Source organism: Thalassophryne amazonica, chromosome 16 (genome assembly GCF_902500255.1).
Source record: "Thalassophryne amazonica chromosome 16, fThaAma1.1, whole genome shotgun sequence".
Lineage (NCBI taxonomy): Eukaryota > Metazoa > Chordata > Actinopteri > Batrachoidiformes > Batrachoididae > Thalassophryne > Thalassophryne amazonica.
Genome location: NC_047118.1, coordinates 34,937,481 through 34,964,980, shown reverse-complemented (window position 1 = coordinate 34,964,980; position 27,500 = coordinate 34,937,481). Strand labels below are relative to the sequence as shown.

General features: G+C 42.1%; 1 protein-coding gene across 7 annotated transcripts in view; it reads left to right on the top strand.

Moving 5' to 3' along the window:
- The window catches only part of LOC117527498 (microtubule-associated serine/threonine-protein kinase 1-like), a 91,106-nt gene that overhangs the window by 17,853 nt on the left and 45,753 nt on the right, over positions 1-27,500 (top strand). For 4 of the 7 annotated variants that reach the window (XM_034189877.1, XM_034189879.1, XM_034189878.1 and 1 more), the window contains exon 2: positions 3,954-3,985. In XM_034189877.1, the coding sequence (XP_034045768.1) occupies positions 3,954-3,985 (32 nt within the window). Of the gene's footprint in view, positions 1-3,953; positions 3,986-9,237; positions 9,411-27,500 lie in introns of those variants that run through there. The other 3 variants (XM_034189881.1, XM_034189880.1, XM_034189876.1) reach the window with 2 other exon arrangements.

Here is a 27,500-nt window from a genome sequence, read left to right as displayed (position 1 = left end):
TCGGGTACTTTATTGTTTTGTTTTATTGTGACGCTCTTCTGCTCAGTCTGACCTTGCAGTGTTGAAAAGCCACAATACGACTCATACTATGTGTTTAAAAGGAGATTAGCAGCAGTTGTTCCACTCCACACTCACACAAAATCATTATCTGAAGGTTAATCTAATAATTACATTGACTGTGGTTGCCAGGAGCTGGATGTGATGTTAACAGCACGTGAACAACCTGAAGGTGTTTCTCAGAGGATTAGGTGTGAAGCAGCTCAGGCATTAACTACATTTGCAAGTACATACATACCGTTAAACAGCTCACACTGCACACACTCATTATCATCTCAGCACATGCAGCTTGAAGCCAGAAGGCTCAACAATAACTCTCTCTCTGTCTCTCTCTCTGTGTCTCTGCTCCACCCTTACTGCTTCTCATTTGTCCCTCTGTATCTCAGCAGGCAGGGCTTTAAAATCAAGGATGTGCTGGCATAAGATTTGGCAACACTCATGTTGTTTTCACTCTGTGCTGCAAGTGTCTGCTGCTGTTTCAACCCAGTGTTCTCCATCCATCTGGACTCAGCAGGTGGGGATGGTGCAAGGATGAAGAGAGTGAGAGAGAAAGAGAGAAAACAGTGGTAGAAAGCTTTGAAAGCTACAAACTAGAAACAGTTACATATATTACCATCAAAGCAAACCAGGATACACTTATGTTATAGTTTTACCTTGTTAAAGCTACAATGTGTAGGATTTAGTGTCCTCTAGTGGTGGGGTAACAGAATGCAGATCACCATTTCTCTTCATGTTTTTTTCCTTCTTTTGTGATGGAGATTCATACTCTTTTGCCTTTTTTCATTAATTCATCCATTCATTTTCAACACCCACTTACTCCAGTTAAGGGTCACTGGGTTGCTGGAGCACCACAACAATCACTGGGCAACAGGTGCAGTACACCCTGGACAGGACGCCAGTCTAACATGGGGCCATTGCCTTTCTGTGATAAACAATATGTTTGATCCTCTATTTCACACAAAATGAGGGTTTTCAAGCTCATTAGCCTGTGCTAACAGATCTTCTACCTCCAGCTGAGTGAAGAAAAAGTCCAGAGTAGGGCAGAAGAAACGCTACAAGAACCTCCTGAAGCACAACTGGACCTCCTAAAGCTGCTCCATCAACTGGAAGACCTGGAAAGAAAAAGCGAAGGACTGAGCTAGCTGGCGAGCAATGATCCACACGAGAGTGGTAGTGTTTGAAAAAATGCTTACAGACAACACAGAGGAGAAAGAGAAAGGAAAGAGAGCAAGATTCAAGCTTCTTATAGCAACCACGTGCAGTGTTCGCCAGAAACAGTGCACATGAAGACTGCGCCTGTTCAGTCATTTCTGTGTCCACCACCCCATCCAGGAATTGATCAAGAGACCATCTTCCTCAGCACCAAGGATTGCAATGAGCATGTACTAGCAACCAGCAATGTCTAGGGGAGCAACCACCAATTCCTCTGGTTTGTCTTCAGTGTTCCAGTTACACTGCAAAATACAAAAGACAGAGTAATTTTGTCCCTTTTGAGCTTCTGTATCAGCATGGCCATGCAACATGGCAGCCATGATGAGGGGGCCCACTCCCATGTAAACCTTATATTCAGTTGATGAAAACACATCAGTTAACTGTTGCAGGTATTTATTCACTAATGAACAGATTGTTACGCTGTATTCCATTTCTCCTAGGAAACACCCCTAAATCCTACACACTATGGCTTTAATGTTAAAGGAGCCATTGTAGACAAGCAGCAGTGACCTCTTAGTTTCCAATAGGAACCTGTGATTACCAATAAAACTTCTCAAACAACTTGATAGACCTGTCTGCCTTTCTTTTATTGTGCATGTGCTCAAAATATGAGGTTCACAAGTTGTCACTTGTGTCTGTCAGAACCTATAAACGGTAAATGGACTGCATTTATATTGTGCTTTTTCATGTGCATCAGGCACTCAGAGCGCTTTACAATAATGCCTCGCATTCACGCTGATGTGAGGGTGCTGCCATAGTACTCACTACACACCAGGAGCAACAAGGGGATTAAGGACCTTTCCCAAGGGCCCTTAGTGATTTTCCAGTCAGACTGGGATTTGAACTGAGGATCCTCTGGTCTCAAGCCCAACGCTTAACCACTAGACCATCACCTCCCCGAAGAAGCTAAAATTTCAGAGCTGAATATGCAGTATGTTTTAAGGGGTTACTTACGTAAATTAAAGTTTGTAGTCAAAACTACCCTATAGACACAAAGGTGATACCTGCATTTCCAACTTTTTGAAGCCAAAGTGGGCATGCTTCCATCTTTCTCGTACATCTAGTGTTGATGACATGCAGACTGCAGGCTAAAGTAATGGGCATGCCTCACACCACTAGCAGGAGTTCAAATATGGACTTCTGTGATTTAAGTCACAGAAATCTAAAATCAGTTACTTCCATCCTCATTTTTGCTTATATTGGATGTGTGTGTGTGTGTGGGGGGGGGGGGGGGGGGGGGTTGCATGCGCAGACTTAGAATTATGGGACTTTGATGGCACTTCCCATGAAATCTCAACCACATTTAAATATAAAAGTTGGATAAACTTTGATTTTACTCAAAATGACCCACTATCTTTTGCAGCAGTGGCTCCCAACCCCTTTTTCTTTGGAGCCCCCTACTTATCAAGGCTAGTAAGTGTGGGGCTTGGACCTCAGGTTGGGAACCAGGGCTTTACAGTATGTTTATCACCAGACACTAATAAAACCCCACCAAGTGAATCAAAGGCAGATATATATGCCCATGCTGCCCATAAATGTAAAATATAACACAATGCTAAAATACCAGTGGCGGTGCCAGGAAATTTTTGTTGGGGGGGCTGAGGGGGAGCTGGGGTAAACGTTGGAGAGCTCTACAAAATGTCATTGAAATGAACACTATATAGTAAATTGCTTTATAAATACCAAGGTATATGTTTTAGTCACCCGTGCTCCTCTAAAATGTGGTATCAATGCACACACACATCATTTAGAATGAGTGCAAGTTCAGTAAACTTGCACATAGGTATAAATAAAGATAAGTGAAGTTTTAAGCGTGGCTGTAATAAATATTTAGGAAACCTAAAATTTTGGAGTATGGAGTTAAATTTGTCTCATTAATACTTACAAATGCACAGAGGGTGATTTACAAATATCCTTTGATTTGTACACGTGCTTTGTGATCCACAACCACAAATTTCTGATTTGTAACTTGTGTGTGGGTTTTTACAAATAAATGTTTATTTGCAAAACTGAAAATTCTGTGAAGGGTGATTCAGCATTGGTGGATCACCGAATACACACATTCATCACTTTGCTCAGTTACGCAATATTGAGACATTCTCAGCATAAAACTGCAGTTGAGATCCACAAATATGTCACTATTCACATCATTGGCAGAATTATTGGGGGGGCTGAGGGGGAGCTTGGCTCATTATTGGGTGGGCTTAAGCCCCCAAGCCCCCCCCCCTGGCGCCGCCACTGTAAAATACCCTCGGCCATATGAGCATAATAACATGAAACAGAATATGAACTTCTGACCTCTTAAAATAGGCCAAGGTTAGCCACCTTTGAACTTCTGCAAGGTCTGTGTCTCAATGTAAATTTGAAGACCTTGGCCGTAATACAACCGGACTTATGCTGAGCACAGACAGACTGGTGGACAGACAGATGGATGCAAAGCCTTTGCAATACCCGATGGTGAAAATTTTGGCCTCGGGTAAAAATCAGATTGAGAATAGCTATTCACTTTCAAAGAAATTGGTCTACACTTACTAGAAATACTCTAAAACATTCATCATTCATTTCATTGTCTTTATGACTCATCCAACATCACATTTGAATGTTCATGTGCCTGATCTCTTCTTCTTGTCTCTCTCGCTTTCTCTCTCTCCCCTGTTCTCTCTATTTCTTTGTGTTCCTTCCAGAAGGATTTGCCATTGCCTCGCAAGAACAGCAGGTGAGCACCATATTCCATCATTCCCCATTCCTCTTTTATGTCTTTTTTTCTCTCCCTCTTGTTCTTTCTTCTACATAACATCTTTGTTAAAAACATGCACAAGTACACACACACACACACACACACACACACACACACACACACACACACACACACACACACACACACACACACACACACACACACACACACACACACACACACACACACACACAGAAGCTGCAGGATTCTCCTTCATTCCTCCATGAGGGCTTTTGTCCTGAGCTCACAGATCAGATTAGGAGGCTTTCTGGGATTTGCACGTTGTGCATGTTTGAAAGCTCTGAGGATCCTTCAGTGGTGCTTTTGGTTTTGAGTGCTTCTGTGAATGATGAGGCGGCTGGAAAGGATGCTGGTAGTCTGTCTGAGACTGATTAATGTTGGCTGGGAGCTTTGGATGCTCTCCATGGTGCTGAAAGTGTCTCTTCTCTTCTCTTCTCTTCTCTTCTCTTCTCTTCTCTTCTCTTCTCTTCTCTTGCCTGTTCCTCCTCCACTTCTTATTCTGTACTGTTTTTTGCTTCATTTTTTCTGTCTTTCACTCACTTCTTGTTTTCATGTCTGTTATCAGTATGCTAACAATTCAACAGTGACTCCCGTTCATCAGTTCCTCACTTGTTCAGCTTGTCCTCCCTGATTTATAGTATTTCTGAATTCTACCATATAGCATACCTATGAACCACCAGAGGGGGCGCACTATTATTTTTGCCTTATTTTACTGAGATTTGCAGTCAGCTGTATTTCCGGTTGCATTGTAATTAGTCAGTCAGGTCTGGGAGCATGCTCCGGCGCTGTGCTTCACCACATCCATGAGACCACAGAACTGCCTTGGGTCCTGGATGACAACCACCCAGGCACACAGCCAGCCCATTCCCTTATATCTAAAATAACCATCTATCTGCCAAACCCAGGTGAAACCTGGGTCCCCTTTTGCCTTCTCCAGCTTCCTCAACACTCAGGTACCTGTCCTCTGGATCATCCACAGAGAAACATGCCACATGGCCAAAATGTTGAAGCTGGCGCCTCCTCACAATGCAAGTGGTGCACTTCATCTGAGTCTCCCTCAGTAACCACTCATTTGACACAAAGTCATTCCAGAGGTACACAAAGACCCTCCAAAGAGACCTTGTCCCAAAGACATGTCTTTAGGCCACTGGTTAGCATCCAAGTCTCACAACCGTACAACAAGACGGGCAGCACCAACAAAACTATCAGAAATGCCAAAAGCCTCTGTCCAGTGACCTCATGACTCCATAAGTAGGGAGGGGTGTTATTTCAAAAAAATTGGAAATCTATCAATGTTTGCATGGAATATGGAAATATACATGGAATAAACCATAGCAGGATAAATTTTGGGTCATTTGGTTCCAAAAACCCATATGGATGGAGCCAGTGAAGATATCGGGTTCAAAAATCACCAAAAATATAGACGAAAATGTCATATCTTGAGAACTGCTGCACCTAGAGACTTGAAATTTGGCTCCAAATGTTGCTTGGCCCCAAGTTTATATTCAGCTTCTATAGTAACAATAAGCCTATCTGGTGTTGTTTAAGAGTAATTGACAAAAAACCTAATTTCAGTACATATCTTACGATCAACTGTAACAAAAAAATCGATGTAATTTTTATTTTAGGAACATCAGTTGTGTATAATCATCACATGTAAAGAATGACATGGCCACAATGAACTAATTATAAGCAAAAGAGTGGTTTTCTATGTCAACAGCACATATATGACACATGCGTTACTTGAAATTTTCAAACGCTCCGTCCATATGGGTTTTTGGAACCAAATGACCCAAAATTTATCCTATTATGGTTTATTCCAGGTATATGTCCATATTCCATGCAAACATTTATAGATTTCCAATTTTTTTGAAATAACACTCCTCCCTACCATAAGCTTTCCCCAGGCATCTCTCAGTCTCAAAAGCTGTGGGCCCAGAGATGAGTATGTCACTGCCAACATAAGTGAATGTCTCTCCAAGATCAACACTTTCACCACATATACAGATACACTTCTAATGGCTGAATTCAGGAAGTCATTCCAAGCCTAGATGTTAGTCCAGCACAATCGTAAACCCAGACACTGTGATACTTGCAACTGGTGCAGTGTTGATAACATGAGTGCAAAAAAAAAAAAAAAAAAAAAAATCAAATAAGTGTAAACCAGACTGGACAAACTAAGTAATAAATAAATGTTACAACACAACCACACCCTGCTGATTTTACATCTTTTCAAGCAGTACACAACTCCCATGGAGAATGTCCTGCTGTCCGACATTGTTTCGGGCTTCACAGGGCTTCATATGCTTTGATACTGCAAATTTGCACAAATGCCACATGACGGTCATCAAACAAGTGATAGCCATCATCACGTGTTTAATTTTAATTTTTCATTTGTCTAACTGCAGTCAGTAATCAGGTAAGCATAGCATAGCATAGAATTACTAACTGTTAGCCATCCCTTTGAGCTGCATTAGGAACCTTAAACTATGGTGACCCAATGTGGCTTCGTCTCCAATTCCCAAAGACCTGTGTAGAAATAAGACAGAATTGCAAAGGCAGTGCAAAGTGAAACTATTAACTATGTGAGAGCGATCAAAACTGTGGCTGACTGTGAAAAAATTAATTTACACTGAATGTTGGTGATGCAGTGCATTCTCTGTCAGTTTTTGCCTATATGCAGTAGGCAGAATTGCCAAAACACTAAACTCCATTTTCATATAAAACTGCCAACTGTCCAAACAAATTTATCAAGTCAGTCACACAGCTGGCAAAATGTATACACTATTCATGTGGTTAGATACAATTTGCAAATCTGAATCACTCACTTTACAAAACTCTAAATACATTCTCATTCATCAAACACATGTAGAAGTGGCATCGCTAACACACCACCACTCAAAAATCATCACACTTGTTGCGAATGATGTGATGGAAGCCACATAAGCCTGTTCTGTGTGTGCAGGTTGTTTAAGGTAGACAATGAATCAAAACAACAGGAGGACATGGAGGAAGAGTCAAAGGAGAGACTGGGACATAACTGGCCTATGGGCTTTTGTTGATGTAGTTGGCCACTATGGTTGTAATGTGACCCTGTGTGCTGCCATAAGCAGTCGTAGGGTTCTCGGCATGCTACCTTCTTGAGGCACTTCTCAGTGCTCTTTAGAATGTCTTGCCCATGCAATAAGCAACAGATTCATGAACAAGCTACACTTTCTGTCTGTGTCGCACTTTGAGATGTCAGTTTTCACTGTGTTGTCCTGATATGTGAGTGGTTCAGCATCAACGAGCATTCTACCAACAGTTGCTAGACCCTGTGGGTTTTAGCTTCATTTTTTTACCCTCCCATGCCAGGGACTGTGAGATTGAGCTCAGTGTGGGTAAAGCAAGCCAGATTACTTTGATGACCAGTGACGTTTGGGGAGGGGGGAGGGGGTGGCTGGCCAGCAGGTGGTGCTATGCAGTGAAATAAAGCCTCACTCCCCAATGTACTTTGTAAAAAACTTTAGAGTGCAATGTATTCTTTTTTTTTTTTTTTTTTTTTTTAAACCAAAGTAGTGCAGAATATAGTGCTGGTTCCTTTTGTAGTACATTCATTTTTACTGGGGGCAAGTGCTGAATCCAGCAAGTTACACATATTTTCTTTTAGAAAACTGTACTACAAACAATAAACACTTTTTATGACGATAAGTGTGCTGAACATTGTGTTTTCGATGGGGTGGCACAGTTAAAACTGTTTCAAGGCAATTGGTAGATTTTGCCAGGAGTGTCGGCAGTTTGTGAATGCCGTTTGAAAATGTGGTTTTGTATTTGGCCAACCCTATTCACACGGCGGCCACGTTCACAACTCTCATTTCACTATTCGCACAGCAAGACTCTGGTAGCACTTGGAACTACTTGTATAAACAAACATACTGCATTCAAGATGTCATAACTCCTTTAATATTTGTCCGATTTTGATCTTTTTTTTTTTTTTTGAAGCCAAAGATGTCTTCTGTACAGTACACTAATCAATTTCATCATACATACAACAAAAAGTGTGTGGCAAAGCATCAAAGCGAAAAAAAATGTCTCATACTTCTTGCCGGGTGAATAGTGGAATGAGAGTTATTCGTACCGCTGCCGAAAAATTTGCTGTGTCAGCACCTTCATAGTTCCCGACTTCGCCACCAGGGTCTTGCTGTGCGAATAGTGGAATGAGAGTTATTCGCACAGCCGCCGTGCAAATAGCCATTTGCTTTGTATTTATAGTTTTGAGGAAAAAGTGGCGACAGCTTCAACAAATGTGTTTAGGAAATTGTTAAAACCTGTAAAAAAAAGGCTTAAAGCTTGTTAAAGGACCTCTAAAGTTGCCTCATTCTTTTATGTCAGCTACACTGAGTGTGTGTGTGTGTGTGTGTGTGTGTGTGTGTGTGTGTGTGTGTGTGTGTGTGTGTGTGTGTGTGTGTGTGTGTGTGTGTGTGTGTGTGTGTGTGTGTGTGTGTGTGTGTGTGTGCATTATGGGGAAGTAGTTCTGCTCCACCCTCTTGAAAACAAAACCCCACAACTATGAGGTTTTCTCCTGTCAGTCTCACTTTTGTCTTTAAGTGTTTCACCCGAATTCTCACTTTTACCATCATGCACCTCTCCCGTGAGACAGCTCCCCGTTGGACTTGTTCAGTCTTATCCTCCTTACCATCATCCCACATCTCTCATCCATTATAGATGAGTTCAGCGGCGCTGGCTTCACATTTAATCTGCCGAGTGCACCCATTTAGGAGTGTGAGCGCGGCTTTGTGCATGCAGCAGCATCATCAGTGATGCTTTTCTGATCTTTGCTTACAACCGACATGTGTGCAACTCTTACATAACACACTCACAGATCCACATGACCTTTGCCCCCATTCCTTCACTCTGTGCTGAGGTTAATACACTTTCCTTCACATTCTTCTTCACTGTGTCCACAGTCTGTAGTAGAAGCTCTTAATGCTCCATCAGCTTCTTTTGGCGTGCAGACATGGAGAAACACACAAACGCGCACCAAATGGTCACAACTTACCACTTCATTATACTCTGTACTCTTGCCTCTTAGCCTTGAGAAAAAGACTCACAATTCCCTGCTGCCTTTTTGTTGTTGCTCTTTAAAAAGCAAACCAGCTCTGCCTCCCTCCCTCCCTCCCTCTCTCTCTCTCTCTCTCTCTCTCTCTGTGTCCTTCTGTGTGTGCACACTGCCGCCCAGACACCACAGAGGAGCTAAAGGTTGTGCGAGCTCCGCTTTGCATTAAGATGACATTTTCCCAGAGACCTGCAGCTTTCTGAGTCCTCATCGCTCCGTGTTGCTACTGCTGCTGCTCAGAGTTGCATCCAGATACTCAACAGGCAAAATGTTCCGACGTACTAAAAGGTACGAGAGATGGAGAGCAGTGACGAATGAGGTGTGCCAAGCTGGAGTTGTGGTCGATTTTGTTTTTCTTGGATTCTTGTCTTTGTTTTCAGTGTCTCGGATGTTCTGTTCGTCTTCTGTTTTAGATCTATACGTATACATTACAAAGCTCGCTATGGGTCATGTGAGGTCATGGATCCAGCTTGGTTTTCGATTTCTCCTGAGTGGCTTAGGGGTTTTTCTCAAAGACTGATTTACAGCAGGCAGTAATCGTCACCTTTAAGAGTGATGTCATGCAAAAGAAACTTCTGATTGCTGATGTTCTTATGAATATACAAATGGTTATAAATGGTGTGCACGTCATTTTAACCTAGTGGCTGATGCCTCAAAGCAACTGATTTCAGTGATCTGCTTCATAATCATTGTGAGGTTGACCGTGTCTTTTAAAATCCAGGTCTAACAGGCAGTTGACTTTCTTATGTAATAGTTCAAAAAGAACAAACTGTGCAGTTGTTTTGTGATCAGTCATATAAATACATAATTCATTCATTCATTTTCTATATCTGCTTATTCCAATTAAATGTCACTGCGGTGTTGGGGCCTATCACAGTGGTTATTGGGTGAGTGCTGCGACATGTTTCATGTGAGATGATATGAAATGTTAAGCTTGATATTTTGTGTATATTTGTGGGAATATGAACCACATTTTGGTTAGGGTTAGGAACAGGGTTCTTAGGATTTGGGTGAAAATAACAATAAGTTAAGGGCGTCTCACCACATTCCTCACAAAAATATATATGAATGTGTTTGAATTTTTGTGTATTTCTTTTTTTGTAAGTTCTGTGAATTTTGTGTTTTTAAATACAGTAGGCTGGGTTGTGAGTCTTAGACACTAACAGGTGACCTAATGCATTGACTGTCTTTGGTGCCAGGTCTGTTTGGAGGATACTGGGTCACTGGAATGACTAAGCAGTTACTTAGGGAGATCCCAATGAAGAATATTGATTGAATTGTGAGGAAACGTCAGCTGTGACATTTTAGCCATGTAGTGTTTCTCTGTGCATGATCCAGCACATAGGTGTCTGAGTGCTCAGGATCCCACCGACTGGAGAAGACCAATGAGATACCCATGACTGCCAAAGACAGATATTGGTTCTGCAAAGTGGTGGGTGTGGCGCTGTGTGGTACTAGTGAATGCTCCCAGATGTCACTACATTTCCTGTGTTCTAATATGTGTTGTTATAAAGGACAATTTTTTTTTTAATATAATGTCCAAAATACAGTAAAATGGCATTTATTTATGCTTTTATTTGGGGAACTCTACTGATCACCTAATTTTTAAAAAAGAAATAAACTACCAAATATCAAAGGGGGGGGGGGGGAGGGGGCCATGTCATAGGTTTAATTCGATTTATTTTTATTTTATTTATATAGCACCAAATCACAACAAAACTGCCTCAAGGCACTTCACAGGAGTAAGGTCTAACCTTACCAACTCCTAGAGCAAGCACACAGGTGGCAGTGGTAAGGAAAAACTCCCTCTGATGATATTGAGGAAGAAACCTCAAGCAGACCAAACTCAGAGAGGTGACCCACTGCTTAGGTCATTCTAACAGTTACAAGGTTTTTCAAAGTTTTTACCAAGCTGAAGAAACAGGAAACGGAAAAACCAGAATTGCATCAAAACCAAGTGCATTACTTAGATGAGCATGCAGGTGCCACAGGCAGGGCTTTGTGAGATAAGTCCAGTGCCCTGGGGTGCAGGACCAGCGTCCATCCATCACATCATCAGTGGGCCACAGCATGAGCTGTCCTCATTGAAGAGTACATTCCAAAAGCAGACTGCAGACTCTTTAACCTATATTCAATTGAATACACCACAAAGACAAGATATTTAATGTTCAAACTGAGAAACTTTATTGTTTTTGTGCAAATATTTGCTCATTTTGAAATGGATGCCTGCAACCCATTTCAAAAAAGTTGGGACGGGACAACAAAAGACAGGGAAAGTTGATGAATGCTCAAAGAACACCTAACTGGAAATTGGTGAATGTCATGATTGGGTATAAAAGGAGTATCCTCAAAAGGTTCAGCCATTCACAAGCAAAGATGGAGTGAGGATCACCACTTTGTGAACAACTGCGTTAAAAAATAGTACAACAGTTTAAGAACAATGTTTCTCAACATTCAGTTGTATGGAATTTAGGGATTCCATCATCTACAGTCCATAATATAACCAGAAGATTCAGAGAATCTGGAGAACTTTCTACACGTAAGCGGCAAGGCCGAAAACCGAGATTGAATGCCCGTGACCTTCGATCCCTCAGGCGGCACTGTGTTAAAAACTGTCATTATTATGTAAAGGATCTTACTGCATGGACTCAGGAACACTTCAGAAAACCATTGTCAGTTAACACAGTTTGTCGCTACATCCACAAGTGCAAGTTAAAACTCTACCATGCAAAGTGAAAGCCATATATCAACATACAGAAGCCCCACCGCCTTCTCTGGGCCCGAGCTCATTTGAAATGGACAGACGCAAAGTGGAAAAGTGTGCTGTGGTCTGATGAGTCCACATTTCAAATTGTTTTTGGAAATCATGGATGTTGTGTCCTCCGGACAAAAGAGGAAAAAGACCATCCAGATTGTTACCAGCGCAAAGTTCAAAAACCAGCATGTGTGATGGTATGGGGGTGTGTTAGTGCCCATGGCATGGACAACTTACACATCTGTGATGGCATCATCAGTACTGAAAGGTACATCCAGGTTTTGAAGCAACACTTGCTGCCATCCAAGCAACGTCTTTTTCAGGGACGTCCCTGCTTATTTCAGCAAGACAATGCCAAGCCACATTCTGCATGTGTTACAACAGCGTGGCTTCGTAGTAAAAGAGTGCGGGTACTAGACTGGTCTACCTGCAGTCCAGACATGTTGCCCATTAAAAATACGAGGCGCATTATGAAGTGCAAAATACGACAATGGAGACCCTGAACTGTTGAACAACTGAAGTCGTACATCAAGCAAAAATGAGAAAGAATTCCACATACGAAGCTTCAACAATTATGTCCTCAGTTCCCAAATGCTTTTTGAGTGTTGTTAGAAGGAAAGGTGATGTAACACAGTGGTAAACATACGAGGGCTGTCAATAAAGTAACGGTCCTTTTTATTTTTTTCAAAAACTATATGGATTTCATTCATATGTTTTTACGTCAGACATGCTTGAACCCTCGTGCACATGCGTGAGTTTTTCCACGCCTGTCGGTGACGTCATTCGCCTGTGAGCACTCCTTGTGGGAGGAGTCGTCCAGCCCCTCGTCGGAATTCCTTTGTCTGAGAAGTTGCTGAGAGACTGGCGCGTTGTTTGATCAAATTTTTTCTAAACCTGTGAGACACATCGAAGTGGACACGGTTCGAAAAATTAAGCTGGTTTTCAGTGAAAATTTTAACAGCTGATGAGAGATTTTGAGGTGATTCTGTCGCTTTAAGGACTTTTCACGGTGCGAGACGTCGCGCAGCGCTCTCAGGCGGCGTCATCAGCCTGTTCAAGCTGAAAACCTCCACATTTCAGGCTCTATTGATCCAGGACGTCGTGAGAGAACAGAGAAGTTTCAGAAGAAGTCGGTTTCAGCATTTTATCCGGATATTCCACTGTTAAAGGAGATTTTTTTAATGAAAGACGTGCGGACGGATCCGCGCGTCGGGACGCAGCCGACGTGGTGCGGCGGCACAGGAAAAACGCCTCCGTGTTGATAACCATTTGTAAAATCCAGGCAGCTTTTGATGGCTTTCAGTGGAGTGAGTATATGAGAAATTGTTTAACAGGCAGGACATGTTCCAACTTGTCCTTAAGGCTTTCAACAGAGGTGTTTTTCCTGTGGCGGAGCGTCGCGGCGGCTGCGTCCCAACGCGCGGACCCATCCGCACGTCTTTCATTAAAAAAATCTTCTTTAACAGTGGAATATCCGGATAAAATGCTGAAACCGACTTCTTCTGAAACTTCTCTGTTCTCTCACGACGTCCTGGATCAATAGAGCCTGAAATGTGGAGGTTTTCAGCTTGAACAGGCTGATGACGCCGCCTGAGAGCGCTGCGTGACGTCTTGCACCGTGAAAAGTCCTTAAAGCGACAGTCTCACCTCAAAATCTCTCATCAGCCGTTAAAATGTTCACTGAAAACCAGCTTAATTTTTCGAACCGTGTCCACTTCGATGTGTCTCACAGGTTTAGAAAAAATTTTGATCAAACAAAGCGCCAGTCTCTCAGCAACTTCTCAGACAAAGGAATTCCGACGAGGGGCTGGATGACTCCTCCCACAAGGAGTGCTCACAGGCGAATGACGTCACCGACAGGCGTGGAAAAACTCACGCATGCGCACGAGGGTTCAAGCATGCCTGACGTAAAAACATATGAATGAAATCCATATAGTTTTTGAAAAAAATAAAAAGGACCGTAACTTTATTGACAGCCCTCGTACATGTCCCAGCTTTTTTAAAACGTGTTGCAGGCATCCATTTCAAAATGAGCAAATATTTGCACGAAAACAATAAAGTTGATCAGTTTGAACATTAAATATCTTGGTCTTTGTGGTGTATTCAATTGAACATAGGTTGAAGAGGATTTGGAAATCATTGTATTCTGTTTTATTTACATTTTACACAACGTCCCAACTTCATTGGAATTGGGGTTGTAAATTCTAAGATTGTTCATCAGCCACATTGTTTTCAGACTTTGGGAGGATGCTGAAGTGTCTCCATGGAGACCTAATCGTGATAGAAACCGAGCTGACATGCGAGTTTCAAATCTATATTCTACTGGCTGTGAGACAGCGGCACTGTACAACACATTATACTTAATACTTAAAAACTGCTTGTTGTCTTTTCTTAATCATTGATGGACCCAACTAACACTCCTAAAGAGTTAACTTAACACTCTTTGCAAGTATTATTTGAATTTGCTTTCAACCCTTAGACAGAGCTTGTAAGGGAATTAACGTACCCTTACCAGTGTTAATTGTGAGCCTGAGGGTGTTAAATTTGCCATTTCAGATGAGGAGTGAATGAAATTTACATCATGGTTGTGTCTCCCTGATATAATATCATTAATTTTGGCCTTCAAAATAAAATGTTATGTCACATATTGTAAAAAATATTTAATCCTATTTAATCAAATTGATGTTATGTGAAGAAGGTGAGCAGGAATTCAGGCACTAGGGGTTTCCTCTCTAGCTGCAGTAGTATTGGATGTCACGCTGGGTGTCTCACTGACTCTATTCTCCCCCGCTGTTCACGGATTTAATTCCACTGCATTACAGCAGATTTCTGCCATAACACACCTGAGCCAAAGCAGGCAGATGGCTGCATACAGTAATTACACACAGTCACGCTCACAGACATTATACACATTTATATACGGTAAGAATGAATGCAGACTAAACATTTCATCCAAAAGCACTCAAAAGCACTTTGCACTTACGGTAATTACATTTCACATATTTCCATCTGGAAGCTGAGAAGCTTCTTTTTCAGTAGTAAGCTCAATTTGTATGGTTTCCTAACTGCAACTATCAATATGGACAAGGTTGCAAATATAAAAGACATGAGATGAAGCAGAGTCAGGGTGTAGACAGTGCAAAGAACAATAGAATAAGTGGTGAAAATGAAAGCAAGAATGAGTGGGTGAGAGCAGGAGAGGTTGTGCAAGAGGTGAAAGAATGAAAGTGAGACAGAGTGCACCACCCTGAGGTGATCTCTGTCTCTGCTCTTCCATTAGGGACCTGCTCTCTGAGGCTACATGAGCATGAACAACATACACACAGGCTTTATCACATTCTGTTTTCCTGCTGCCTCCTTTCATTTAGTCTGTTTCCAGCTAAGCCAGACATTAATATTCATTTAATCGTGATGTTGTGTAGACGGGTACAGCCGGTCTTCTTACTTAAAGTCTGCAAGTGAGTGCACGCTCATTGTTCGGATGCTGAAGGCGAATATGTGTTAAATACAGATGCAAAGAGTGGCAACACAAACTGTTGTCAAGCTAAAAGGAGGAAAGGAGGATAAAGATCGCTGACAAATTGTGGGCGTGCACACCTCTGGTGCTGTAACTCGGGTGCATTGTGCCATGAGGAAGACAACACACACACACACACACACACACAAAAATGCAACTATTCTGCGACACAGTGGTCCAGACAACACTGCAGGAAAGATATACAGGTTGTAATTAAAATTCAAAGGTGTTAAACAGATATGTTGTATTGTGCTAACAAAAAAAAAATTAAATGGTTGCATTCATGCACTTAAAAATCAATCAATCAATTCAATCAATTTTATTTATATAGCGCCAAATCACAACAAATAGTTGCCCCAAGGCGCTTTATATTGTAAGGCAAGGCCATACAATAATTACGTAAAACCCCAACGGTCAAGCACTTGGCGACAGGGGGAAGGAAAAACTCCCTTTTAACAGGAAGAAACCTCCAGCAGAACCAGGCTCAGGGAGGGGCAGTCTTCTGCTGGGACTGGTTGGGGCTGAGGGAGAGAACTAGGAAAAAGACATGCTGTGGAGGGGAGCAGAGATCAATCACTAATGATTAAATGCAGAGTGGTGCATACAGAGCAAAAAGAGAAAGAAACATTCAGTGCATCATGGGAACCCCCCAGCAGTCTAAGTCTATAGCAGCATAACTAAGGGATGGTCACCTGATCCAGCCCTAACTATAAGCTTTAGCAAAAAGGAAAGTTTTAAGCCTAATCTTAAAAGTAGAGAGGGTGTCTGTCTCTCTGATCTGAATTGGGAGCTGGTTCCAGAGGAGAGGAGCCTAAAAGCTGAAGGCTCTGCCTCCCATTCTACTCTTATAAACCCTAGGAACTACAAGTAAGCCTGCAGTCTGAGAGCAAAGCGCTCTATTGGGGTGATATGGTACTACGAGGTCCCTAAGATAAGATGGGACCTGATTATTCATAACCTTATAAACTTTCCTTTTTGCTAAAGCTTATAGTTAGGGCTGGATCAGGTGACCCTGAACCATCCCTTAGTTATGCTGCTATAGACGTAGACTGCTGGGGGGTTCCCATGATGCACTGTTTCTTTCTCTTTTTGCTCTGTATGCACCACTCTGCATTTAATCATTAGTGATCGATCTCTGCTCCCCTCCACAGCATGTCTTTTTCCTGGTTCTCTCCCTCAGCCCAAACCAGTCCCAGCAGAAGACTGCCCCTCCCTGAGCCTGGTTCTGCTGGAGGTTTCTTCCTGTTAAAAGGGAGTTTTTCCTTCCCACTGTAGCCAAGTGCTTGCTCACAGGGGGTCGTTATTGTATGGCCTTGCCTTACAATATAAAGCGCCTTGGGGCAACTGTTTGTTGTGATTTGGCGCTATATAAAAAAAAATAGATTGATTGATTGATTGCTTCAGACACACCCTCATTTTACGACATGGAAGCCGGAAAGACGGCAATGAAAAAGAACTCCACCAATCACAACGCGTGCCAGTGGGGCGTCAAAAGTGGCTGTCGTATCAATTGTTTTGTAGTATATAATCAATAAAGTGTTACAGTGGTCCCTCATTAATCGCTGGAGTTACGTACTAAAAAATAGCCCGTAATACGCAAAACCGTGACGTAGTCAGCGTTATTTTTTACAATTATTATAGACGTTTCAAAGCTGTAAAACCCCTCACTACACAGTTTATACACTTTCTCAATCAGGCATGAACATTTTCTCACTTTTCTCTCGTGTGTAAACACTCTCAAAGTTCAAACCTTAGTAGGAAAATAATGCCAAACTGTTTTCAGGCTCAAACATTTGTTTGAGAAATAAAAATAGAATGTTTTCCTATAAATAATTATGATGGCTTATAGAACTAACGAATTAATTTTAACGATCAACGAACGAGGTTGGACACATAAGAAAGTAGTAATAGTGACTCACCAGTATTTCACAGATCGGGCCTCTGCGTCCTGACGCCGTGCCTTTTCCCACTCACACCTGGCTGCAGCAGGTGTTTGTTTCCGTGTGACAAACACAGTTATGAGTAGTTGTTGGCGCTCTTTTCTCTTCTGGGCAACAAGATTCTTATAAACAGATACGCAGAACACAGAACACTGTAAAAAAAAGGCATGCAAATTTGGACTAAATACTCCGCGAGACTCCGAGGCCAGGACAGGTGAACGGCGTTATAGCGAGGGACCACTGTATTCTCTTTTCACATGTCAGTAATTCTTGACATGTGGATATTTGCTCGCTCAATTAATAAGACACACCTAATCTGTCAGATTTCTTTATTTTTTAAATGTATTTCTGTATTTATTTTATTGTGACAACCGAATGGAGACGACAAAACCTGGCTGCAGTACGGGCGAATTAAGGTAATGGCGAAACTACAGTTGTTATTATCAATTTCATTGTCTAAAACGATCACACCACATGAAGTTAAGCTCAGCGCTGCTCTGGCTCCAGGCTCGAAGTCTGGAGAAAAAGGCGAGCAGCGCTTTCTTTGCAGTCAGCGCTGTGGCCACGGATCGTGCTCCATAACAATCCCGCAAAGGCGGGATTTGTATTGATTATTATGTAGTATAATCAGGAAAGTGTTATTTATTTAACATATGCATTGATTTGTATAATGGCACTGTTTATCATGTTGATCATCTTCATTTTTATGTGGATTCCAGCGCTGGTTCATTTTGGTGTATAATTTACGCCACCTCTCGACCTGGTGTATATTTTCAGCGCAGCGTACGCCAACGACCACATTGATAAATGCCAAGTAGCGCAGCCGTTTTGGCGTACACCCCATATACGTTCAAATATCGCCGTACGCAACGTTGATACATGAGGCCCAATGTGTGCGCTTATAAATGTTCCTCCTCTGTAACTAAATAAGCCATTACACTTCACTTAACCAATTATATCAAACAAGAGGAGGTCACCAGGAGGCCACGGCACCTGAGTGAGACTGTAGAGTCTCTCCTGAGTGCTGCAGCATTTCTCAAGAGGAGACAAATATACAATAGTGTCTATAAAAGCAGCAGATTATTGATGCCGCAACTCCCATTAGCTCCTCTCATCGCTGAGGCCGCCTGCTCTCTTTTATGCCTTCACCGTCTCCTCCTCAGGGCGTCTCTTACAGGAAACACGGTTTCTCAGCTGCACTAAATTTACCAGCTCGTGATCGATATTGCTGGTGTTGGCGACGGTGTAGCTCTTCAGAAGATCTGAGGTGAAGAAAACACTGTATTTCCTCTGAGCTGAAGGGCTTTGAAGTACTAACGGGAACGAGAGCAGAGGGAAGGACTGATGTGTCGTCTTTATTCCCCCACACCCCCACCCCGCCCGTTGCGTATTAAAGCAGGCGATGATTTTGACATTTAACACAATGGTTGGCGCAGCTGAGTGGAAATCTGAGCGAGGGCAACATTTTGATTCAGGCCTTCGATGTGACCATTTTAGCTTCTGTCCTTGTCTTTTTACTGATGCGCAAGTGAAAGAGTGGACAATATTATGTTTACTCGGAGAGATCCTGGCTGCACAGAGTTTACACTGAAGAACAGCACTGTGAAAATGTTTTAATGCACCGTAGAATTATGATAGAAGTGTGGAGTTGATCAGGGAAAGCACTGTTCCACAAGACCGTTGTCACAGACTGAACGGTCCCCCCTAAAAATCTGTCTGTCTTTTACATATGCACATGCGCACAACAGTGGTGACACGTATTGTTTATTTTCAGTAAAGTTAGTTCCCCCAGGGTTTCTCCCTTTGCCACTGAAGGAGGCGATTAAGCTGTACTTGAAGGATTTCATTTACCCCGCTGGTTTTACCAAAATCCAGAAGAGGGTGGTGAGGAAGGCTTTGGGGAAAGGACAATACAAGCTAGAAGGTAAGTTTTTGCTTGTTTTTTTATTTTTCTAACAATTTATCGTTCCACCTTCATGCAAGTAGGAGCGGCAGAGGAGGCTTGAAAAAAAAAGTGCCGTGGTGCGGCGTGGTATTACGTCACATTTAAAAATGATAGGCGTAATAGATCCTTTGAATTTATTTACAGTATATTATGATACTGCCAGATTGTCGCATTTAAAAATGATGAGCGTAATGGATTGTTGTAATTTAATTTAAATAAACAATACGCGTCACCACTGTTACACGCATGTGCATATGTAAAAAGGTGGACCGATTTTTAAAGGCCTTGCTCAAGGGCCCTTAGTGATTTTCCAGTCAGGCGGGGATTTGAACCCATGATCTTCTGGACTCAAGCCCAACACCTTAACCACTAGACCATCACCTCCCCTAAGTTAAGTTCTTATCCAATTATATTAATTGGATAAGGACTTTTTTTGCCAAGGACTTTTTGTTGTTCTTATTTCTCATTTGCTTGTTTGTCATTTGCTTGTTTGTATGATGTGTCAAAAATTGATTAAAAGAAATTTCTTTTGGTGGTTAAATTTTTCCAGTAATTGTTTAGCACTATAACGTGCTTAGAAAATTGTAACACCAAGGTGACTGAGATGATGAGAAACCAGTGACAAACAAACCATTTTGTCGTACTGTGCATCCGGAAAGTATTCACAGCACTTCACTATATCAAAATTTTTACCCACAATACCCCATAATGACAATGTGATAAAGGTTTTGTTTTTTTTTGTTTTTTTTAGATTTTTGCAAATTTATTAAAAAAAAATTAAGGAATCATGTGTACATAAGTATTCACAGCCTTTGCCATGAAGGTCAAAATTGAGCTCAGATGCAACCTGTTTCCGCTGATCATCATTGAGATGTTTCTACAGCTTAATTGGAGTCCACCTGGGGTAAATTCAGTTGATTGGACATAATTTGGCACGCACCAGTCTACATATAAGGTCCCCCAGTTGACGGTGGATGTCAGAGCACAAACCAAGCATGATGTCAAAGGAATTATCTGTAGACCTCCAAGACAGGATTGTCTCAAGGCATAAATCTGGGGAAGGGCACAGAAACATTTCTGCTGCTTTGAAGGTCCCAATGAGCACAGTGGGCTCCATCATCAGCAAATGGAAGAAGTTCAGATCCACCAGGACTCTTCCTAGAGCTGGCCACCCGTCTAAACCGATGGATCAGGAGAGAAGAGTCTTAGTCAGGGAGGTGACCAAGAACCTGATGGTCAACCTGTCAGAGCTCCAGCATTCCTCTGTGAAGAGAGGAGAACCTTCCAGTAGAACAACCATCTTTGCAGCAATCCACCAATCAGGCCTGTATGGTAGAGTGGCCAGACAGAAGCCACTCCTTAGTAAAAGGCACCTGGCAGCCCACTTGGAGTTTGCCAAAAGTCACCTGAAGAACTCTCAGACCATGAGAAACAAAGTTCTCTGGTTCGATGAGACAAAGATTGAACTCTTTGTTGTGAATGCCAGGCGTCATGTTTGGAGGAAACCAGGCACCATCCCTACGGTGAAGCATGGTGGTGGCAGCATCATGATGTGGGGATGTCTTTCTCTGGCAGGAACTGGGAGACTAGTCAGGATTGAGTGAAAGATGAATGCAGCAATGTGCAGTGACATCCTGGATGAAAACCTGCTCCAGAGCGCTCTTGACCTCAGACTGGGGCGGCGGTTCATCTTTCAGCAGGATAATAACCTTAAGCATACAGCCAAGATATCAAAGGAGTGGCTTCAGAACAACTCTGTGAATGTCCTTGAGTGTCCCAGCCAGAGCCCAGACCTGAATCTGATTGAACATCTCTGGAGAGATCTGAAAATGGCTGTGCAGCAACACTCCCCATCCAACCTGATGATGCTAGATGTACATGGAGAGTGAGAATGGGTGGCCTCGACACAGGAATAAGCTTAACGCGAATTAATTTGTTTTGAAACTCAAGTAGTAAGAAAAAAAAATTCTATAAAATAAAAATAAAGGTGTCATGGTCTTATGACTTTGGTGAAACAGCGCCCCCATTTGCACTTAGTTGAAAACAACCACATAGAGGGTTGTTTGCAAAGTATGCGCTCTCTGTATGCTTTCTAATTTCTTTTAAAATTTATTTAAGTATTTATTAATTATTTAAATTTAGCCTTTTCCTTTTTGTTTCATTATGTATTAGTACACAGTATATTAAATCTCAACAACATCACACAAATGTACATAGAAAGGTGTTTTTACATCACAATTCTTCATACAAATAAATGTGAACATGCGTCTCTCAAACCAGGTTTGTGTTTTTGTTTGTTTATTTGGGTTGTTTTTTTTTAATAGATGATCTTTTGGAATTGTAATGTGCATCTTCATGCAGCTGTCATGTTATTGCCCTAAGTCTTGTCCAGGCTCACAAGCCATGATGGCAACAAGGTTTCCTGTAAGGTAGGATTGCATGAGGGGGTTTGAGGGGGAAATGATGAAGAAGATAGTGTGGTGCAGAGATTAAAAAAGAATGTTTGAACCATTTTATGATAACTTATTGCACAGATGGTACGTAATATTTTACTGACTGAACGTGACCCTGCCAAGGTCAAATGGGTCCACAATGCAGTTTTTTTACTTTTATCCTTTTACTCTTCCATTCATTTTTAAATGAAGGAAGACATTTTATATCTTTGAAAATGGTTTATTGTGTGTCTTGCCCTCTTTTCCGTCTCTGTCTCCCCTCCCTGAATTTGAGTCACTTCTGAGCAGTGTATCCCCCCCACTCGTGGTCCCTGGTCGGTGTTATCACAGCCTCCCTGCCACTTGCTGCGTAGCAACAAACCATCATGTGTCTCTACAAGCTCCCTCCCTCCCTCCTCCTCGTTTCTACCCTCCAGGGTTAAGCGCCAACTTAATTTCCTCTGGTTTTCATTTCCAAAAGCCAAAGTCCAACAGTATTTTAAAGCTGATAAAGATTTTTTTTATGACAGACGTGTGCAATGATCAGCAACTTCCAGTAAAAACAAATGTGGCTGAAGCACATTGTGCAGTTGCTGTTTTTGTTGCAAAAGCAAATTGGGGGAAATGGAAATGTTTCAACGGGGGGGGGACCCTCCAAAAAACCTACCTTTCCCCCTGTATATCTTAACAACAAAGAAGCCTAGATGGCTCGTTATGCTTTGGAATAGTTTCATAAAAGGTCAAAATGTCAAGTAAAACATGATGAAACACATTTTATTTATTTGTTGTATTCTTCAGCAACCAGGAAGCCTAAATGGATTATCTAAAGCATGTATTGATCAGGAAATAATTTTTGATTGATAGATATGAATGACGGCAGCACGGTGGCTTAGTGGTTAGCACTGTTGCCTCACAGCGAGAAGGTCATGGGTTCAATTCCCACCTGTGGCTTTTCTGTGTGGAGTTTGCATGTTCTCCCTGTGTTTGCGTGGGTTTCCTCCGGGTGCTGCGGTTTCCTCCCACATCCAAAGACATGCGGGTTAGGTGGCTTGGAATCTTTAAATTGTCCGGAGGTGTGCGAGTGGGTGTGAATGTGGTTGTTTGTCTGTTTGTGGCCCTGTGTCAGACTGGCATCCTGTCCAGGATGTACCCCGCCTCGCACTTTATGACTGCTGGGATAGGCCCCCCGTGACGCTTAATTGGACTAAGCGGTTGAAGATGAGTGTGTGTGTGTGTGTGTGTGTGTGTGTGTGTGTGTGTGTGTGTGTGTGTGTGTGTGTGTGTGTGTGTGTGTGTGTGTGTGTGTGTGTGTGTGTGTGTGTGAGGTATGAATGACAAGTCACACAGAAGTCATATGTTGAACTCACATAGTCAGAAAAGCAGCATTACAGAAATATGTAGATTTACTTGCACATTCATATCGAGGTGTGCAGAGTGTGCATCAGCCCTCTGATGACTTTTATTACCGCAGTATTGCACATAACCCTTACCCACCTCTGTTTTCTTCATCTTAAAAAACATTTCCTCATTTTTCTCTTTCACACTCATTTTTACATCTCGCATACACTTCCTCAGGGTTTGTTTTGTCGGCTGCTCATGCCGTGCAGTTGAACGAATCTTTGCTTTCATTGCTTTTCCTCCTTTTCTTGCTTCCACCTCGCACTTTTTCTGTTGCTTTGACTTTCCTGTGGTCACTTTTCTCTGCAAAAGAAAAGGTTTCATTAACACGCAGATGTCCTTTGTGGCTTTGTTCATGCATGTTTTCTCTTCTCTTTTGTTTGTGTGTTTTTATTTGTTCAGTCACATTCCTGCAGTTTAACTATAAATTTGTGTATTAGTGGAAAAATCTGGCTCATATTTACTTTGCTTTTGTGTGATAAATACCACTGTGGTTGCTTTCAACCTTTTTTGCATCTCTAGCTGTTGTTTATTTTCCACAATTTGCTATTGGACTCATTTGATTGTCCAAGTTGCATTCTCTTTTTATGAATTTGTAATTTTCTTAGATTGAAAAAAAATTTTATTTTCACCTCTCTCACATCCCATGTTCTCTTTGCTTGCTTATGCCATCACTTATCCTTGAACTTTACTGACCATCAAGCAAGGAACGAGCCCAAGGCACTGCTCTGAAATTTGAACTTTCAGTGCTGGAAAAAACAGCTGATGCAGTTGTTAGTACCTTCAGGTCTGGTCCAAGTGCAGAATAAAGTAACTGTTGCTGTATATTTGCACACTACATTAGAATAATTGTGGATGATTTTTTAGTTTTCCCACCAATTTTCATTGATCCTGCAGAATAGAGAACACATTGCACAGTCACGATACTCAGATGATCTTTGTTGAATTCTCTTTGTTGCTTCCCCTCCATCTTTCTCTCTCTCCCACCCACAGCCTTTTCTTCCCTTTAGTTTCTCTTTATCCGAATGAGCAATTATCTCAAGTGATGAAAGCCAGTTTAACTACACTGATACCTAAACACAAAGGCGTGTGCGTGCACACACTCAAACGATTGGAATCATATCATTTGGTTCAGAGTGTGCGCTGAAGACAGACTACTGAGGCTTTTAGTAAAGCACACCACACAGAAAATGGTCTAATGGTGATCAGCTTAGTGGATTTTGAATGGATATGATTGATCCCATTTTTAAATAGTGTTGAGCTTCATGAACCACCCATCATATCAGCATACATACAGTATATAGCATCCAGCATATAATCAGTATTCATAATCCAGTGACAGATAATCCCCCAAATTACAGAGGAAGAAGAGTTTATGGAACAGAAACATGATAATATGGAATGACAACCTGAGAATATTGAAATGAAATCTTAGAACAGGGTTGGGCTACCCAGTGTCACAGCAGGTCGTGGGACTGGGGAACGAAAAGTACATTAATCTATCGGTTCGTGGCGCGGTTACGACAATGGGGCACTTTTCATAACGGGGGCTCAAATTCATTTCGTGACGGGGGCCACAAAATGTGGAGTGAAAGGGGGGGGTCTGGGGGGGTTACGGGAGGGGAGACAATTACGCTATGGTTATGGTTAGAGTTAGGAGGAGGGGAAGATTCTAAATATCAAAATATAAAAAAGGCCACAAAACGCGGGCGCTAAATGTGACGGGGGCACGAAAAAAAATGTGAGACTGGTCTGGGGTTGAGACAACCAATAAAAATCATTAGTCGACTAGTTGGGTACCATTAGACATTGACTAGTCAGTGACTAAATTAGACATTGAAAGAATTAAGCCAATTTTGAATCTTCATAGTGAAAATTAAATGTGACATTTACTTTAACAAATATAAGCAGAAAATCACAAATACAAAAAACAGAGTTAGCATGAAGACAATACATGCATTCATTTACTAGGTATAAATGATCTGTTTGAGCTGACAGATTTATCTGCCAAGGTTCATACACTTTTTCACTGAGTGAATGGAGCTATGGCAGGTCCAGCAGTTCTATTCTTGTAAATTAGCTTAATAAAAAGCTTTCGACTAATCGACTTATAAAAAAAATAGTCGACTAGTCAGATGTTAGAATAGAATAGAGCCTTTATTGTCATTGCACATATATATACATACACAGTGAAATTTGTCCTTTGCATTTAACCCATCCTAATTACACTTAGACACAATCCATCCACTAGGAGCAGTGGGCAGCCACAGTCCAGCACCCGGGGACCAACTCCAGATGTAGAGACCCTGCCTTGGTCCGGGGCAGAGAGAGGAGCAGACCCTAAATAACTATACGAGGGCTGTCAATAAAGTTACGGTCCTTTTTATTTTTTTCAAAAACTATATGGATTTCATTCATATGTTTTTACGTCAGATATGCTTGAACCCTCGTGCGCATGCGTGAGTTTTTCCACGCCTGTCGGTGACGTCATTCGCCTGTGAGCACTCCTTGTGGGAGGAGTCGTCCAGCCCCTCGTCGGAATTCCTTTGTCTGAGAAGTTGCTGAGAGACTGGCGCGTTGTTTGATCAGAATTTTTTCTAAACCTGTGAGACACATCGAAGTGGACACGGTTCGAAAAATTAAGCTGGTTTTCAGTGAAAATTTTAACAGCTGATGAGAGATTTTGAGGTGATTCTGTCGCTTTAAGGACTTTTCACGGTGCGAGACGTCGCTCAGCGCTCTCAGCCGCCGTCATCAGCCTGTTTCAAGCCGAAAACCTCCACATTTCAGGCTCTGTTGATCCAGGACGTCGTGAGAGAACAGAGAAGTTTCAGAAGAAGTCGGTTTCAGCATTTTATCCGGATATTCCACTGTTAAAGGAGATTTTTTTAATGAAAGACGTGCGGGCGGGTCCGCGCGTCGGGACGCAGCCGACGCGGTGCGGCGGCACAGGAAAAACACCTCCGTGTTGATAACCATTTGTAAAATCCAGGCGGCTTTTGATGGCTTTCAGTGGAGTGAGTATATGAGAAATTGTTTAACAGGCAGGACATGTTCCAACTTGTCCTTAAGGCTTTCAACAGAGGTGTTTTTCCTGTGGCGGAGCGTCGCGGCGGCTGCGTCCCGACGCGCGGACCCGCCCGCACGTCTTTCATTAAAAAAATCTCCTTTAACAGTGGAATATCCGGATAAAATGCTGAAACCGACTTCTTCTGAAACTTCTCTGTTCTCTCACGACGTCCTGGATCAATAGAGCCTGAAATGTGGATGTTTTCAGCTTGAACAGGCTGACGACGCCGCCTGAGAGCGCAGCGCGACGTCTCGCACCGTGAAAAGTCCTTAAAGCGACAGAATCACCTCAAAATCTCTCATCAGCCGTTAAAATTTTCACTGAAAACCAGCTTAATTTTTCGAACCGTGTCCACTTCGATGTGTCTCACAGGTTTAGAAAAAATTTTGATCAAACAACGCGCCAGTCTCTCAGCAACTTCTCAGACAAAGGAATTCCGACGAGGGGCTGGACGACTCCTCCCACAAGGAGTGCTCACAGGCGAATGACGTCACCGACAGGCGTGGAAAAACTCACGCACGCGCACGAGGGTTCAAGCATGTCTGACGTAAAAACATATGAATGAAATCCATATAGTTTTTGAAAAAAATAAAAAGGACCGTAACTTTATTGACAGCCCTCGTATGTAGTTGGAAATTGCGAGTAGTCGTCCCATCCATACATTAGGACATGGAATGCACCTTGAGTGTGTGTGTGTGTGTGTGTGTGTGTGTGTGTGTGTGTGTGTGTGTGTGTGTGTGTGTGTGTGTGTTTTCAACACAAAATGTTGAATGGTAACCTGAGAATATGGAATGAACCTTGGGAATATTGAATGGAAATACTGACTGCAAGCAATAAGTAGCAACAGTTTGTCGAAATTTGCTTATATATATATATATATATATATATATATATAAAGAGAGAGAGAGAAGCAGCAGCAGTGCAGAGAGCCAAACAGACAGAGAGGAATCACGAGCAGCCTTCTGCTGACTGTCTTCTTTAAAAAAGGAATAAGAAAGACAAGAGGAGAATAAACAAGCAGGAAAACAATCCAGACGGCTCATCCTTTTCTCCACAAAGAGCTTTCTGAGTGAGAAGTCAGTGTCTTGGTTTGATCCAGACTTTCACTGATTTCCTGGACTCAGCCATCAGACGTGTGCCTGCGATGAAAGTGTTGAACTTTAAGATATTAAAGATACTCCCTTATCTTGGAAGTGACGTTCATGTCCCTGAGTCCTCAGCCTTAGAGATTGAGAGATGCCTGTGAACACCTTATGGAGTAATGAGGTCACTGGACAGAGATGTTTAATGATATTAATTTTTTTTTTTTTTTTTGCAGGAG